This window comes from Perna viridis, chromosome 9 (genome assembly GCF_037379345.1).
Source record: "Perna viridis isolate PV_CMFRI_1.1 ecotype Kerala chromosome 9, ASM3737934v1, whole genome shotgun sequence".
Taxonomy (NCBI): domain Eukaryota; kingdom Metazoa; phylum Mollusca; class Bivalvia; order Mytilida; family Mytilidae; genus Perna; species Perna viridis.
In genome coordinates, this window is record NC_142453.1 from 41,120,930 (window position 1) to 41,136,584 (window position 15,655).

Genomic DNA, 15,655 nt, shown 5'->3' on the forward strand with positions numbered 1-15,655 from the left:
TTTTGACAGCCCTTGCCGGACATTTTATCAATCTTCAGCAGACGTTTGTATCAGTCTTTTACACGCTCAGATCGAAAATAAACTTAAAAACTTTTTTATGTAGTTATTTTAAAGTTAATATTGGAAATTATGTTATTTCATCACATACTCTGTCTTTTACAAAATGTCAAAGCCAGTGAATGGGTTCGGTTTCGACCACACGTGGACGTTCTAATATGTAAACAAAACATCGTATCTCTCGGATTTTTCATCACATAGACGAACAGCCGAAAACCTCCTAGTGATGAAAAAAAATATTGATTATTTATATATTTATAAAAGAAAATCGCGAACACATTTTGTATATTGATTAAAATGGTCTGTTGTCTTATGTGTTAATACGATTCGAATGATGAGTTAATAATTACTAACGACTGATTCGTAGTTTCAGTTCCACGTGCTTTCGTTACCTCTGAAAGATCGGCGAGAAAATGGTGGACTTGTCAATCTTTTTTCTTTAATAATTAATCATCTAATAAATGTATGAAAATTCTCCGAATCACTTCAATTAATTCGTATACGCAATGGTGCTGCACGTGTACCGTTAATTCAATCATGCAATCAAATAATCAGTTACAGGTATATCACAGTCACAGGTGGCTGCACATCGGCTGAAATTGCAATAAACAATTAGGAGACTGGTAGACAGGATGTTTATACACCTAATAAAACCACGCAGACTGTAATTTATAAGGGTTGACAATTTTTTTATGTCCGATATTGGAAAATGGGCGTCGGTCATTTGCAAAATTTGTCGGTCAATGACCGGCATTTTTTTTTACCGTTTCCGGACCCTTGGTTCATACTAGATTTTTTAAATTATGACCAATTACAAAAAATCATATTTGAAACACGACTGCAATTTACGCAAATCTTCAATTCCACATTGTGTTTATAATTTAAGGGTTGACGCTCTTGTTTTATTCTTTGAGTTTACCATCTGAAGATAGGCATGTGCATGTACTTACAATCCTCAAATCCCACTCACTCCATATGCAACCATATAGTCAATAACAACAAAAAACAAACATCAATCCAAATCAAAAGTATCGGCAATACAAATTCTACCAATGAGACGGCGATATCCAACTGAGGCTTTTATCATGGATGGGGAGTGTAGACAAGGTCCAGGTACGGGCGTTAAGCTTCTTAATGAACCCGCACATTAATTCTCCGTTTTAACAGTTAGTCTTCCGATTGTTTTACAGATGGAAAGAGAGACAACTGTGTTTGGTTTACAGTACAAATGGCTTCCGAATTAGTTAACCATAGAGGTAGTTGTCATTGTAGTGCTGTGAAATTCGAGGTCCATGCCGAACGTATTTTACATGTCTACGACTGCAAGTATGTTTTCTTCTTCAAATTGTATGATTAAACGTCTGATTGTATGATTAAGAAGTGTTACGAAAGCATATTGAATCGTGTATCGGGGGCATAAACATTTACTATTTTTAAACTGACATAGTTTCCTTTTCAATCGAAATCTGTCTGTTTACAAATGCATGCCGAGTTGTTCCCCTTTCTGTGTGATGTACATGAACATGTATGAACATATACGGTATCTCCTCACGCAGTTAAAAAAAATGCAGAAAACGTTTCACATGATTAAAGAATTTATAGGACCGATATAGAAATATATGTTTACATGTATGTGCATGTAAAACAAATGGAAACATTTCTCTTTCTAGAATAGCCCCGTGCAGGTCCGGGTGTTAAAAGAATAGGCCTGCAGCAGCGCTAAGCTTGTCGTAAAAGGCGACTAAATAGTGCTCAGAACACTAGCCGGGGGCTAGGGCGTTCTGCCCACAGAGCAACTGGGATGTGTGCCCCAGGTGGTGGAATGGGGTACCCCTGGCTTGTTACATACTGGGGTTGTCAGGCTATAATACGGAAAACCTGACCGCAACCCATAGTGGTGCACCGTGTTAGGAAAGATGCCACGTTCCTCGCACGTTAAAGAACCCTGCTGTGTTATTCTCCCGGAGTAGGAACCATAGGGCTCCGCCAAAGGAGGCTAAATTGCCTGACCCTACCCATCTCTCCCTATTTCCAGTGGCAATCAAAATTTTTCGACCCCATTGTCCTTGTGTCCCATCCCTTTTTCATTTCATCATCATTTCATGTTCATTTTATCATCAATTTCATGTTCATCGTCTGAATATAGCTGAAATATTGCTGCTCGGACGTTAAACCCCAATAAACAAACTTTCTAGAATAATAATTAAAACAATATATGTCCGTGAATGAAGTCTTAAGGTACATAAATATTATGTATCCATTTCATTTTACATGATTTTTTACAAATTCCAATATCTCCAGTCAGTAACATTTTCCCCTTACACCCCAACCTGAAGATGTGCGACCACTCCGGTATATTTATAGACAACTACTTTATACATTTCTAATAAAAACATAACTAAGTGGTGTATTACAATTGTAGTTGCAGTATATGTAAGAAGAAACAGAACAAACACTTCATAGTTCCTAAGTCAAGATTTAAACTTCTTCAGGTAACAACACAGTGAGAATCTGATCATGAATTGAATCCCCCATTGACTGAGAATAATATGTACATGTATGTAGTCATACGGGTTATAGTTACTCTCTCCAGTGGTTTGTCCATGTGAATTCTTTAGTAGGACAGGCCAGTATAATTTTTAAAATGATACCATATTGGGTACACATATACTAGCACCACTGAAAATCATACCGATCCTTTATACGTACTATAGTAGTTTTCACTGAAGAAATAATGCCAAGACTATTCAATGTCATAGCACTTATTGAAGATCTTTTGGTGATCTCTGTAAATATTGACTATTCTTATAAAGAGTAATCAAGGAACCGAGATTCCAGCGGAAATCAAAAGAATGTAATTCAGGAAGAAATACCAGACACGGAAAACAGACACACACAACAAAAAAGATAAAATAACCAAAATAATACGTACAAAATAACACAAGTAAATAAGGAACATCATGGTGCATTTGTTGCGTGTCACCATATCTGTTCCGTTTTCTATTAGATATGATGGGTTCGGACCAACTGTGTACGACGAAGGGCAACGACAAAAGAAATGTCTTGCATATATACTTGTACTACTGTTATACACTATTTCAAGGGATACTACATCTGTGGAGGGTAACTAAATGGTCTCCCGAAAAAATAGGGATTCCAGGCTATTCTTTCTCCATTTTTCCAAAATTTTGCACGAAATTAACGAACTTTTTGAAAAGAGGAATTCAAACCACCGGATACACTCCCTGAAATACTATTTTGAAAATATACCAAAGCACGAGAATGTTACTATACAAGTATTTTTACATCGATCTCATTTATATCGAATATTGTCGACAATGTCATTGTTTTTGCAAAATAAAATCAAATGTTTATTTTTTTTGAAATTACATGTACATTGCATTCGTGAAAGCTAATGTACATGAGTCTAGTCGTTGTTGGCTTCCATGTACATGTATGTTTAATACCTACTTTCGATTTACAGGGAGAAGATAATATAACAACTTACACATTTAACACCCACCAGGCCAAGCATACTTTCTGTAAGACGTGTGGTGTACAATGTTTCTACCAACCCAGATCTAACCCCGATGGATACGGTAAGTTAAAGGAAAAAAATTATGGTGCTTCAGCTGACATGCTCTTAAAAAACTAGGGTCAGTACAATTTAAGAAGGAATTTAAATACTTCGTTATTTTTTCTTAAGTATTTGACTGGTTGGTTTTGGATACACCTTCAGACTTTAATAGAGCTGGTAAAAATAATTGTAAAAAAATTAAAAAATTAGGGTAGGCACAAAAAATATGGTCGGTAGGGTTCGCAAAAACAGGGATAATTTTATTTAAGGCTTACGATACAACATATAGATTTACTAATGTAGTTTAGTTCTTGATTTGATATTGTCTCTATTATACTCCCAAAAAACTAAACTGATAAGTTAACACATACAAAATTGTAAATTGAATGTAGGTATACTCTTTGCTCCCATGTACATGCTCTCCATCTAGACCACAGCGCACTACTTTGTAGATTATGTTTTAGGTGCAGTGGGCAACTGTACCTATAGCGTATCACAGTTGGCCATTGTTAAGATTCTGAATGTTTCTGGTTTAATACTTAATCCCCAGTGGGCAACTATGGATTCTGAATGTTTCAGATGTAGAGTACCACTTTAAAGACTGAATATGTCTGTTATTGCACGCTACTATATAGAAATTCAATGTTTCAGGTGTAGCGGGTGGTTCCTGGATTGAAGTTTAGTGGGGGGGGGGCGTTCATTGAATTAAATGCCGTGCAAAGCAAGGCAAAAAATATTATGGGGTGAAACTTTTGGTGAAAATATTTTTCTTACCGATTTGAGGGGCGGGGGCGTACGCCCGGTACCCCTGTCCTTGGATCCGCGCCTGAGTGCCTCACTGTATTGACCTTGAATCTGTCTGCTATGGCATGCTACTATATAGAAATTCAATATCTGTCTGCTATAATACGCAATACTTTATAGAATTTCAATGTTTCAGGCATAGAACACCACTCTTTGGACTTTGAATCTGTCTGCTACAACACGTCACTTTATAGAATTTCAATGTTTTAGGTGTAGCGCCTCACTGTATAGATTCAGACACAATAGACAAGATTGAGGAGGAGGTATTTGATGGACAGAACTGGGAGCAACACATCAATACTACTGATATTCAAAAACGATCAAAGGAATAGAATATTAATCATGTACAATGTTTATTGATTTCCTACACTTTTACATTGTGCTGTGTTTTTATAGGTCATACACTGTATGTAAAAATGTAATTAAAATTCACTTTTCTGTGAAGAATGTTTAATGTAGAGAAGAAAAGAACTTGTACATGATAATAAAATGATAGAAAAACAAAAGAAAAACAAAACCAAATTAAAACAAAACCAAACACTCTACAAAAACAGAAAGTATTACAATTTTGATTTCAGAGCATAAAATTCGACTTAAAAACAGAATAAGTCTAAAAACACATTTCTCTATCTTTGACTACTTATCAAATACAATAGAGACATGCACAGACAATTGGCATTATACATGTACTTATTAATATAGATATTGATTATTCCCAGTGTAATAAATTTCAATAATTCACACTGTGAAATAAATTAGGCAATTTCACTCCCGGACTTTCTCCCGCCAAAACATCACATCTTTGATATCAAAACGCCAATCATGTAATTCAAAATTCATGTTGAACATATCAATAAGTTATGAAGAAAATCTACATTGTATACAATAAACAGTATAATCAGATTCAATCGGTTATCGTGAATAACCAAAATATGATCACTCGTGTCAAGAACGCTTCATGATTAAACTCGTGCGGGGAACAAGTTCCGCACACTCGTTAAACCTAGGCGTTCTTCCACACTCGTGACCATATTTTGGTTATTCGCTCTTTCCAATTTAATATCCTTTTATTAAATTAATTTTGTTTTATTGTACAGACGACCAAAATAGCAGCAGTTGTAAACATGCACAGTCGAAATTGTAGGAAGTTGTAACGAAGCAAATCACGACTTTTAATTTGGTTTTCTAGGTAATTACCAGTACCATAGAAATAATTTTGATTTGATAGTTACTTGTAAACTTAATATGTAATTACGAAATCATAGTAGCACATTTCTCCCATTCTACTGCGGTCATTAAATATGCACGTTACTTTTCAACCACAAGGTGGAGGTTAAATTTCTGCGAAAGATTTCCAACCATTTAACATTTTCCAAGGTTTCTACAGAGTTTATGGAAGAAACCGATTCTTCTTAAGCCTATATTTATCTATTATCTATGGTAAAATTAAGATTTGAACATACTCCCCAAAGCTGGCATATTGAAAATATTAACTACATCGAGGGGAGAAATAATCTAAAGCAATCATCTGTGCATTTCTGAAACACAATTGCATAATGTTTTGGCATAATTATATTTGAACAGTAATATAAATTGTTATTTCGGATGTTTTCAGCTGCCTGTTCTTTAGAATTATTCTACAATATCCGACTATCTAACGAATTCTATATTTTTGACCCGTCGTATATATCTACAGCCTTCCACTTCGTCTAGTCTTTCTTCCAATGTCGGTCGGTGAACAAATATATCTTCTTCGACATCAAAGTCACGTGATTTGATAGTCATTGGCTTTGTTTTATATATAGGAGGTAACTGCGCAGGTGGTAAAATTAATGGTTTTTCTTTCAGTTTTTTGTCTCTTTTTAGGAGGTCTGAATCAATCACTTGCGGTTCAGGAGTAACAGGTTTCTGGACTTTCCGTTCCACAAAGAATAATTTCCCAATTTCTTCCTCTTCCACCACAAGTGAGGCTTTAAATGCTTGAACTTCATTTTGTTTTTCGTACGAACGCAACTTTTCGTTATACACGTTCTTGTTTTCCGTTCTGAATTGTAGAATTCGTCGTCGAATCTTTCTCTTGAGATGATCTGGTGATATATATACTGGCTCTTTGTTACTAGACTTGTTATTAGATCCACTGTCTGTAAGTCTGTCCCTGACGGAGTTTTCTCTAGAAGGTATACAAGGTAAACTTTGACTCCTTAGCATGTCCATTGAGCCCTTTATTGACTAGATGTTTCTGAAATAGTGTACAGCATGTAGTTTAAACATATCATTATACAAAGGCATGTATTTTTTATATAAATTACTATCATGTGCTCAAGGTGTTAATCATTTTCACTGGTGAAGGTGAAATCTAATGAAATCATGATGCAATCGAAACCGGGTTCCATAAAACTCCAAATGCGGAATAAAAATATAAATACAGAGAACAACACGAATAAACAATGTTTGCGTGAATAAAAGGGAAAAAAGAATATAAAGCCATTATTTTGTCTTGGTGTAAATTATAGACGAAGCTCAGACGAGACGAAACGACCATTCTGTCATAACCAGAATATAGACACCGTTCGTATATAACACCCTATTGAAACATACCCTGGTTCAGCATTAAATTATGACTCGTATGTGAAAAGAAAAACAAAACTGTTAAAACTCGCCTTGACTACTACATTACATTTCAATCATAATATCACGTTGCAATAAAACACTTGTACTTTAAATGATACGGATTTAAAAAAAAGAAAAAGAAATTGTTGTATCTGTCTTGAGAACAAGGAAATAATCACGTTAGATAAAAAATAAATAAAAAAAAAGTTATGGCCACAACCCTTGTAGCTCCAGGTCTAACACGATGAAAACTTAAATAGCAAGACCATACCCCCTCTCTTATTACTACTTCAGTCGTTATCTCGTGAACAGTACCCTTCCCAGTATCCTTACTATACTACTCCAGGGTCATTTTGATTTTGTGAAAAATAACGCACATCAGCAAAACTAAACTAAACAAGACTGTATTTTCCTTGTATTTCTTATGATCTTGTACTGTGGTCGTTACCTCCGTAGCCTCGTTTTAGTGTTCCAGGGTTATTTTTATATCATTCAAAAACATAATTACATACATGTTTCGTAATTTTCATCGTACGGTAATGGGTATTGAAAAAAAAAACAAAAACAAAAACAAAAACAAAAACAAAACAAAAAAACAAACAAACAAACAAACAAAAAAAAAAAGAAAAAAGAAACTAGTGTGTTCCAGGATAATATTGTATATACGTATATGTAATTTCCACCCAAGTTAGTATTAGGAAACGGTGTCCATATGTTAAAACGTATTCGGAAATTGTGCTTTTAACGATTGTTAAAAAAAGAAACAATATGAACAGAATAGAAACACTGTATGGCTCATCGAATTTACTAATATGTCCATAACTAATAAAACCAAGTTCTAAGGCTTACCTTATATATTTTACGAATAACGATTTTATCATTTCGTATCAGAATTCCTGACGGAGAGAACTGTCCTTAGCAAAACTACTTGTGGAAGTTTACCTTATGAACGGATTTAATCAATGTTGTACTTATGTTGCATATGCCATTCTAACGTCGTCATAATACGATATCTTTGTCAGAGACAGAACAAGGGTACTTCAGATCGACAACAGTTCACACAAACTAATACCATAAATTATAATTACCGTAATTCAAGTGCTGTACAATTGTCAGAATAAAACGCTTTACTTCTTATTGCACCCTGTTCCTATATCGCAATTTAAAATTTCTATCAAATTTTCTTTTTGAACATTAACCCTGAAGCTTTATTAAACTTTAATAACTCATTCAAGAGCCCAAATGTAAATATTATCGAAAAATATACTTTTATCGATATGGTACAATAGTGTTTTAATCAGCTTTTCTGTCACAGTCTGTCAACGTATGAACATTGAGTATTTACTTCATCAAAGTCTCAATTCAAATATTTTACCGTTTGTTAAAATATGACAAAGTCTGAATATAGAATTTAATTGTTGTAATTTAAAGCAATGTTTTTATATTGACGTATTTTTAATGCACTATGTGTTCTAGATATGTCTGGTGTATAATCGTGTGTCAATGCTAATTTCATATTGGTATTATATAGCACAATGATTAAGGTTATCTTTCATTTATTCATTCTTTCATTCATTCATTCTACCTACCGTCACAAACTTAAAATAAATATATGAAAGAGTAATCAAGGGAACCAAGATTTTAGCAGAAATCAAAAGAATGTAATCCAGACCCAGAGACCAGACATGGAAAACAGACATACACAACAAAGAACATAAAATAACCAAAATAATACTTACAAAGTAACAAAAGTAAATGAGCAATTCGGACTCCACTAAATACTGGAGCATGGACCAGGTGTACTGATCAAAATTGTACAATGTGGACATGTAGCTCTTAATAGGAGTAACAACAAAATTGCCGTACACTCGTCCAATCCATAATCAAGTCAAGTCAAAATTAAATCTGACAAAATCGATAATACACCGGTGGTGCAGCTGGTACCGCAATTGTCCTGACTTGGTATAGGCAATACAAACAAAATCTAGGTTTTACAGCACGCTAAACCTCTCTCTTCCAATGCAGCGTGACTATACCAGTGGTGATTAAAAAGCATTTGCGTGCCATTGTCATAATCGGTAAATCAGCGGTCACATGACCACAAAGAACAATTCACACACACAAAAAAAAAAAAAAACAAAAAAAAAACCAAAAAAAAAAAAAACGAAATAAAAAAACAAAAAAATCATTACTCATCGTAACTGAGTTTTTTTTTAATCAAGGACTTATATCTTATACCCCTAATTCAGGAGTGTGTTACGCAGATATTTATGGCGTTCAAGGAAATAAGAGTAGTTAGTACTCGCTCTAGCGTAGCGAATCATTTGTGAAATTTAAAAATCACATGCAGGAGATGAAGGAATATTGCTGCACAGGTAAGGTTTGTTTGTTTGTTTGTTGGGGTTTAACGTCCGAGCAGCAATATTTCAGCTATATTCAGACAATGAACATGAATTTGATGATAAAATGAACATGAAATGATGAAATGAAAAAGGGATGGGACACAAGGACAATGGGGTCGAAAAAGTTTGACTGCCACTGGAAATAGGGAGAGGTGGGTAGGGTCGGGCAATTTAGCATCCTGTGGCGGAGCCATATGGTTCCTACTCCGGGAGAATACCACAGTAGGGTTCTTTAACGTACGAAGAACGTGGCATCTTCCCCAACACGGTGCACCACTATGGTTTGCGGTCAGGTTTTCCGTATTCTAGCCTGACGACCCCAGCATGTAACACGCCAGGGGTACCCCATTCCACCACCTTGGGCACACATCCCAGTTGCTCTGTGGGCAGAGCGCCCTAGCCCCCGGCTAGGTTTCTGAGCACTATTTAGTCGCCTTTTACGACAAGCTTAGCGCTGCTGCAGGCCTATTTTTTAACACCCGGACCTGCACAGGTAAGGAAAATTGATGATATTAAAATTAAAGTCGTCTCTTTAGTGCTGAGATGACCACTTTTGTCGAGATGTAGATCCAAAAAATGCAGAACAGGCTGTTTCTGTATTCTCCTTTAACTTAAACTCTGGTGAATATATTGACGGTAACCAATTACCCAAAGACTTCTTGTTGATGGATAATACATCATCGATATATCTATATGTCAAGTTAAAGGATTATCATTTACGAGGTTCTGAAGAAATTCAGTCTCGTATGAATATAAAAACAAATGGTATAAATTAAATCATAAAATTATCATCATTAAAATAACACGATGACTATACAAAACAACATTGGTAACTACAAATGATAATAAAATGTAAAATCAACGCGGTACATTCAGTAGACGAAGTATATAGTGAGCATGCTGTCCGTCCGTCCGTCCGTCATAAACTGATAATTAATCGAATACAATGTAATTTGATGGGGCAATTTTGACAAAGACTTTTTCAAAAACCTTAATTTAGCATCATGCAGTTACAATGTATGTTATGACGATATAAACGTACAAAATCAAAGTAAAAAGATAAGAGACTGTCCATTTAAAAACTATATGGATGGCATATGAAAAATTTTATCCCACGGAATTTTGTGTTCCAGTGTGATGTTTATTTATGTCCAACAGTAATATTGTGGAAATTGGAAATTACATGTTTATGTTTCCAAAATTTAATTCCAACGGTAGAGTTCATCTAAAAGAGTTTACATATAACTCTAATATTACAGTTGTGATCACTTCTAACCTTTCTCCGATTCTGTCAGGATTCGCTGTCATAGAACAATTCCAAACTGTTAGAAACTGTTCTGACCCGCGACACACCTTGTCAGTGTCTGACAGGGCTTTGGACAAGCTCTGTTATAATCTGTCATGGGTCCTGACACCCTCCTGTCAGGAACTGTTTTAAGTAGATTAGATACGTGAATTAGAAGAGTTTTATGTATGATATGCAGTACCAACAAAAAATATTGCTTGCCGTACCTGCTACGCCCCTGACTTAAAAGATTTAGGACTGAATTATTTTGGTTGCAGATCTAGACCCCGGTATGATACAGAGTACCTATATATATTGACAATTCTAAACAGTTTGTACAGAAATTTTAGACCTTTATGAAACTTTAGTCTTCACAGTCATACACTTTGGCATTTTTGAAGTTTGTTTGTTTGTTGGGGTTTAACGTCCGAGCAGCAATATGTCAGCTATATTCAGACAATGAACATGAAATGGATGATAAAATGAACATGAAATGAAAAAAAAAGGATGGGTCACAAGGATAATAGGGTCGACAAATTTTGATTGCCACTGGAAAAAGGGGGATGGGTAAGGTCGGGCAATTTAGCCTCCTGTGGCGGAGCGCAAAGGTTCCTACTCCTATCGAATACCACAGCAGGGTTCTTTAACGTGCGAGGAACGGGGCATCTTTCCCAACACGGTGCACGACTATGGTTTGTGGTCAGGTTTTCCGTATTATAGCCTGACAACCCCAGCATGTAACACGCCAGGGGTACCCCATTCCACCACCTGGGGCACACATCCCAGTTGCTCAGTGGGCAGAGCGCCTAGGTTTCTGAGCACTATTTAGTCGCCTTTTACGACAAGCTTAGCGCTGCTGCAGGCCTATTCTTTTAACACCCGGACCTGCACGGGGCGACATTTTTGAAGAATTTTGACTGAAATATATAAGTCGCAGTCACCCACATAGTAGTTATATTACAAAAAAAAAAAAACAACATTTTAGTCAATAATTTTAGACCCACATGAAAATCAAAAGTGCTGGCACTCATACAGTTGCAAGAATAAGCTATTTTTAAGGAATTTTGACTTAAATAAATGCGCCACAGCCACCCACATGATAGTTACATTAAAAAATTTAGCATTTCAGACACTAATTTTTGGCCCTCATAGGATTTAAAAGTGTACGCACTCACACATTTTGCAATAATATGACATTTTTGAAGAATTTTGAGACTTGCATGAATGTGTCACAGCTACTATTTAATAGTTATATTGAAAAAAAATAGTATTTTAGTCTTTAATTTTAGACCTTAATAGAAATTAAAAATGCTTGCACTCATACATTTTGCAAGAATATGACATTTTTGAATAATTTTTACTCAGAATTATATGTCACTTCCACAATATGATAGTTATATTAACAAATTTAGCATTTTAGTCATTAATTTTAGAACCTCATAAAAATTAAAAGTGTGCGCACTCATACATATGGTGTAATATGACACTTTTTGGAGAATTTTGATAGAAATATGTGTCACACTCACCTGATAAGTTATATTGAGAAAAAAATAGCATTTTAGTCAATAGTTTTAGACCATTAAGAAAAATAAAACTGTTCGCATTTTTACATTTTGCAGAATTTTTAGAATTTTTACTTAAATACAGGTATCACAGTCACTTATATGAAACTTACATTTTAATTTCCACATTTTCTACATATAAGACCATGTAGGTAAATTGTGTTCACACTCATGTTCATTGCTAAAAGTGGCATTTTGAAGAATTTTGACCGAAATATTTACGTATCAGTCACCCATTTAATGAAAAAAATTGTCAATTTTAACATTTGTAGAAGGATTTCTGACCCTTATGTTATTAAAAGTAGCTTTCACTCAAAAAAGTACTTTGTCAGTCTTGAACTTCGTGAGAATTACCAAACATCTGAAAGTTATCGGTTACCACTTTCACACTTAGAACAGAAACACAGACCTTTCATTTGATAATTAAATAATTAAATTTAATTAATATCACAGGTCTATGACAGAGTGTAAAAAGTAATACATGTAAACAATGATAATTTTTGAACGATGAGTGACTGGACCGTGATCGACAGAAATAAAAATATACAGAATAGAAAGATTTAGTGTCATGAACTGTTGACCACATTGACCTACCACAGACTGACTCTGACAAACAGACCTACGAGTCACATACGGACAGCATGACTTATGTAGACACTGAGACCGATGACAACATTGACCTACCACAGATTGACTCTGACCCTGACCCACATACCGACAGTACGAGTTCAGATGTACAGCTTGACGAGACAGACACCATCTTACACCCATTTCGAATCCGACTCAAAATTTCTCTCCCTGGTAGTAAGCTCATGGACTTTCACACGAAACTTCAGATTCTTACAGAGACATCGCATGGTGACAACTTACTTGTAGTACCTGACAGACGGAAGGAAAACGTTCTCTTTATTATTGACTCTGACAACAAGACGACTAAACAGACTTTCATTGACGACTGTGGTGCTTGGCTTAAGCCATCATTAAAAACTCATTATTATTTAAATTCTGTTTGTGGGAAGTTTAAATATATTTACAAAAACAGTCCCAATACTTTAGGAAACAAAAAAAAAGGTAAAATGCAACTTTTGGACCCACAACCAGATCAAAATTCTGTTGCAATCTTGCAACGATATCATTCGAAACTAAAAAAGAACCCTAACTACCAACGTCGAGTTATAGCTGGTTTCAAAATTTACCCGGTCATAGTGGTATACATTTGGCCCACATTTTTGAATATATCGGAGATTATCCTGGTGAAATGCCGCATGGCCTAGCATCAAATTCAAACCAACCGTACAAGAGGGTTCCTTTTTTCAGAAATCAACCATTGCTGAAGGTCTTAAGTATGATTTGAAACCCTCCAAATTTTGCAAAAATATAGAAAAAGTAGATCCCAAAAAATTAGTGGGTCTAAAAGTTGTACAGAACGCAAATTTCGGCATGACAAAAATCAGAAACCAGCCAACTGCCGTAGTAGTTATCTGGCAGATGACATACAAACTGTTATTTCTTCACTTTACAAAACTCTATCATTCGATCAGTCATCGCCAGTAATGACCATAAGCCACCCACTATCATTTGCTACACGGACGAACAAATCGAGGACATATGAAATTGCATGGCAAGCGACAGTGTCAATGTCATCGACAGGAATTTAACTTAGGACCTTGTTTTTTTTTATGAGTGCTCTTGTGTACCAAAATTTAAATTTGTTAGAACGGGTACACAGACATCACCTATAGTGCTTGGTCCTGGTTTTTGGCACCGACGAGGAATTTACTTTGGTTAACACAATAAAAACAGTCTTTTCAAACTCCCAACATATTTTATACACTAGGCATTTAAAAGAAAACTGTGAGCGAAATCTTTTAGAGCAGAATGCCCCGGAGGAAATTAGATCGCAAATAGTTTCTTAAATATTCGGAAAATCCGGGCTTCTGACTTGTGAATCCCACATTTCTTATTTAGAGCGGGAATCAGAAATTTTGGAAAAATTCGGGCATTTCTTACAGATAAAATGCTCACTACAGTAAAAGAAAAAAAATTCTCCCGAGTCAAGAAAACAAAATTACACTTCCGAATTAGAAAAACAATAACAGTGAGTCAATGAACCACAAAATGAAAAATTTTGGAGAGTAGAGTTTCAAAACTGCCGAAATTTATCAAGAGACTTCTTGAAATTCACGAGTCTCAGGTTTTAGAAATTAGGGGTGCTCTCCATGGGAGGGGGAATTTCGAACTTTCAGAAAGGGCTAAGCACATAAGGGAATCACATAATATTTGGATTACTATGACGGACGTTCAAGGCAACAAAATTTATTCAAAATTTACGCATTTTAGGCCAAGGTCTGATTTTCAAGACTCGTCTGACGGACGTTTGACTATTCCAGTTACACCCACATTGGCCAAGAAGCCGGGACATGTAAAACGCGTACGAGGGGCTAAGACAACGACGATTGGCATGCGACCAAGGGTAGATTGATATGTACTTTTTGTGCTTGTATATGTATATGCATATACCATTTTAGTGCTTTTGAATATTACAGGGCTTATATAATTAGTGCTGTCTTTCTTGTTTGCTTGTCGGATTTTGTTACATGTACTTATATTTAGTATAGTTTTGTACATCATTTTGTGCTAAGAATATTAAGGAACTTGTGTTAGTAACCCTTTCTAATTTAAATTTGCAATTCTAATTTTTGCAAATCCCCAAATCGCCATTTTTAATAGTTAACATAATATATTATACACCCAACTGTGCGGAATTAAATTGGAAAAACAAATGTAATAATTTCATTGTGAAGATAGTAAACATATTATTTAAGTTTTGAAAAAAAAAGAAAAAATGGGAAAATTTACTCCAATAGGAAAACTTGATTTCCAATTGGAGTATCGACTTTCCAATTGGAAAACCAGTTTCCCCATTGGAAATTCACAATTTCTCATCGGAGAACGAGTGCTCCCATTGGAAAAAAATTCTCCCTATAGGGAAAAAAATCCCATTGAAGAAAATGTCTTCCAATTGGAGAATTGTTTTCCAATGGGAAAATGATTTTTCCCAACGGAATTTTTTATTTCAAATGGGACGTATACTTTCCAATTGGAAGATATAATTCTCAAGTTGAAGATAAAAATTTCGATTGGAATATATATGATACTGAGGGTAGCTTTAATTTCTCCGTTATTTCATATATTCATGAAATAAAATGATTTGATTGATATATCTGTATAAGTCATGAAGTGCAAAGTAAACCTGCATTTTCAAATTACAAAATTTTAATGAAATAAATACAGAGAAATGCACAAGTACAGGTACAAATGCGTGTGATTTTATAGGGAACTAGTTAACATTTCTTCA

The 15,655-nt window shown here is 35.1% G+C and overlaps 2 protein-coding genes across 4 annotated transcripts; one reads left to right on the forward strand and one right to left on the reverse strand.

The window, feature by feature from the left end:
* The first annotated feature begins 1,253 nt into the window (after positions 1-1,253).
* LOC148608540 (centromere protein V-like) lies at positions 1,254-4,885 on the forward strand. Of its 2 annotated transcripts, none has more exons than XM_088545498.1 (4): positions 1,254-1,383; positions 2,480-2,549; positions 3,542-3,656; positions 4,649-4,885. In XM_088545498.1, the coding sequence occupies exons 1-4, from the start codon at positions 1,286-1,288 to the stop codon at positions 4,768-4,770; spliced, it is 405 nt and encodes a 134-aa protein (XP_088401624.1). In that variant the 5' UTR covers positions 1,254-1,285; the 3' UTR covers positions 4,771-4,885. The 2 variants fall into 2 exon arrangements, with proteins under 2 accessions (XP_088401624.1, XP_088401625.1); XM_088545499.1 differs by having other exon boundaries at positions 4,575-4,712.
* A 376-nt stretch (positions 4,886-5,261) lies between these two features.
* On the reverse strand, positions 5,262-8,107 carry LOC148608541 (uncharacterized). Of its 2 annotated transcripts, none has more exons than XM_088545497.1 (2): positions 7,991-8,107; positions 5,262-6,677 (listed from the first exon to the last, which is right to left on the reverse strand). In XM_088545497.1, exon 2 carries the CDS (start codon positions 6,650-6,652, stop codon positions 6,089-6,091), a length of 564 nt encoding a protein of 187 aa, XP_088401623.1. In that variant the 5' UTR covers positions 6,653-6,677; positions 7,991-8,107; the 3' UTR covers positions 5,262-6,088. The 2 variants fall into 2 exon arrangements, with proteins under 2 accessions (XP_088401623.1, XP_088401622.1); XM_088545496.1 differs by having other exon boundaries at positions 7,898-8,103.
* Positions 8,108-15,655: the final 7,548 nt, after the last annotated feature.

Bases quoted from the DNA above. Each gene is read 5' to 3' on its own strand.
- LOC148608540 (XM_088545498.1), top strand. From the start codon at position 1,286: ATGGCTTCCGAATTAGTTAACCATAGAGGTAGTTGTCATTGTAGTGCT. The intron at 1,384-2,479 runs GTATGTTTTCTT...TTACAATTGTAG, and splicing joins TTACATGTCTACGACTGCAA to TTGCAGTATATGTAAGAAGA. The intron at 3,657-4,648 runs GTAAGTTAAAGG...TCAATGTTTTAG, and splicing joins ATCTAACCCCGATGGATACG to GTGTAGCGCCTCACTGTATA.
- LOC148608541 (XM_088545497.1), bottom strand. From the start codon at position 6,652: ATGGACATGCTAAGGAGTCAAAGTTTACCTTGTATACCTTCTAGAGAA.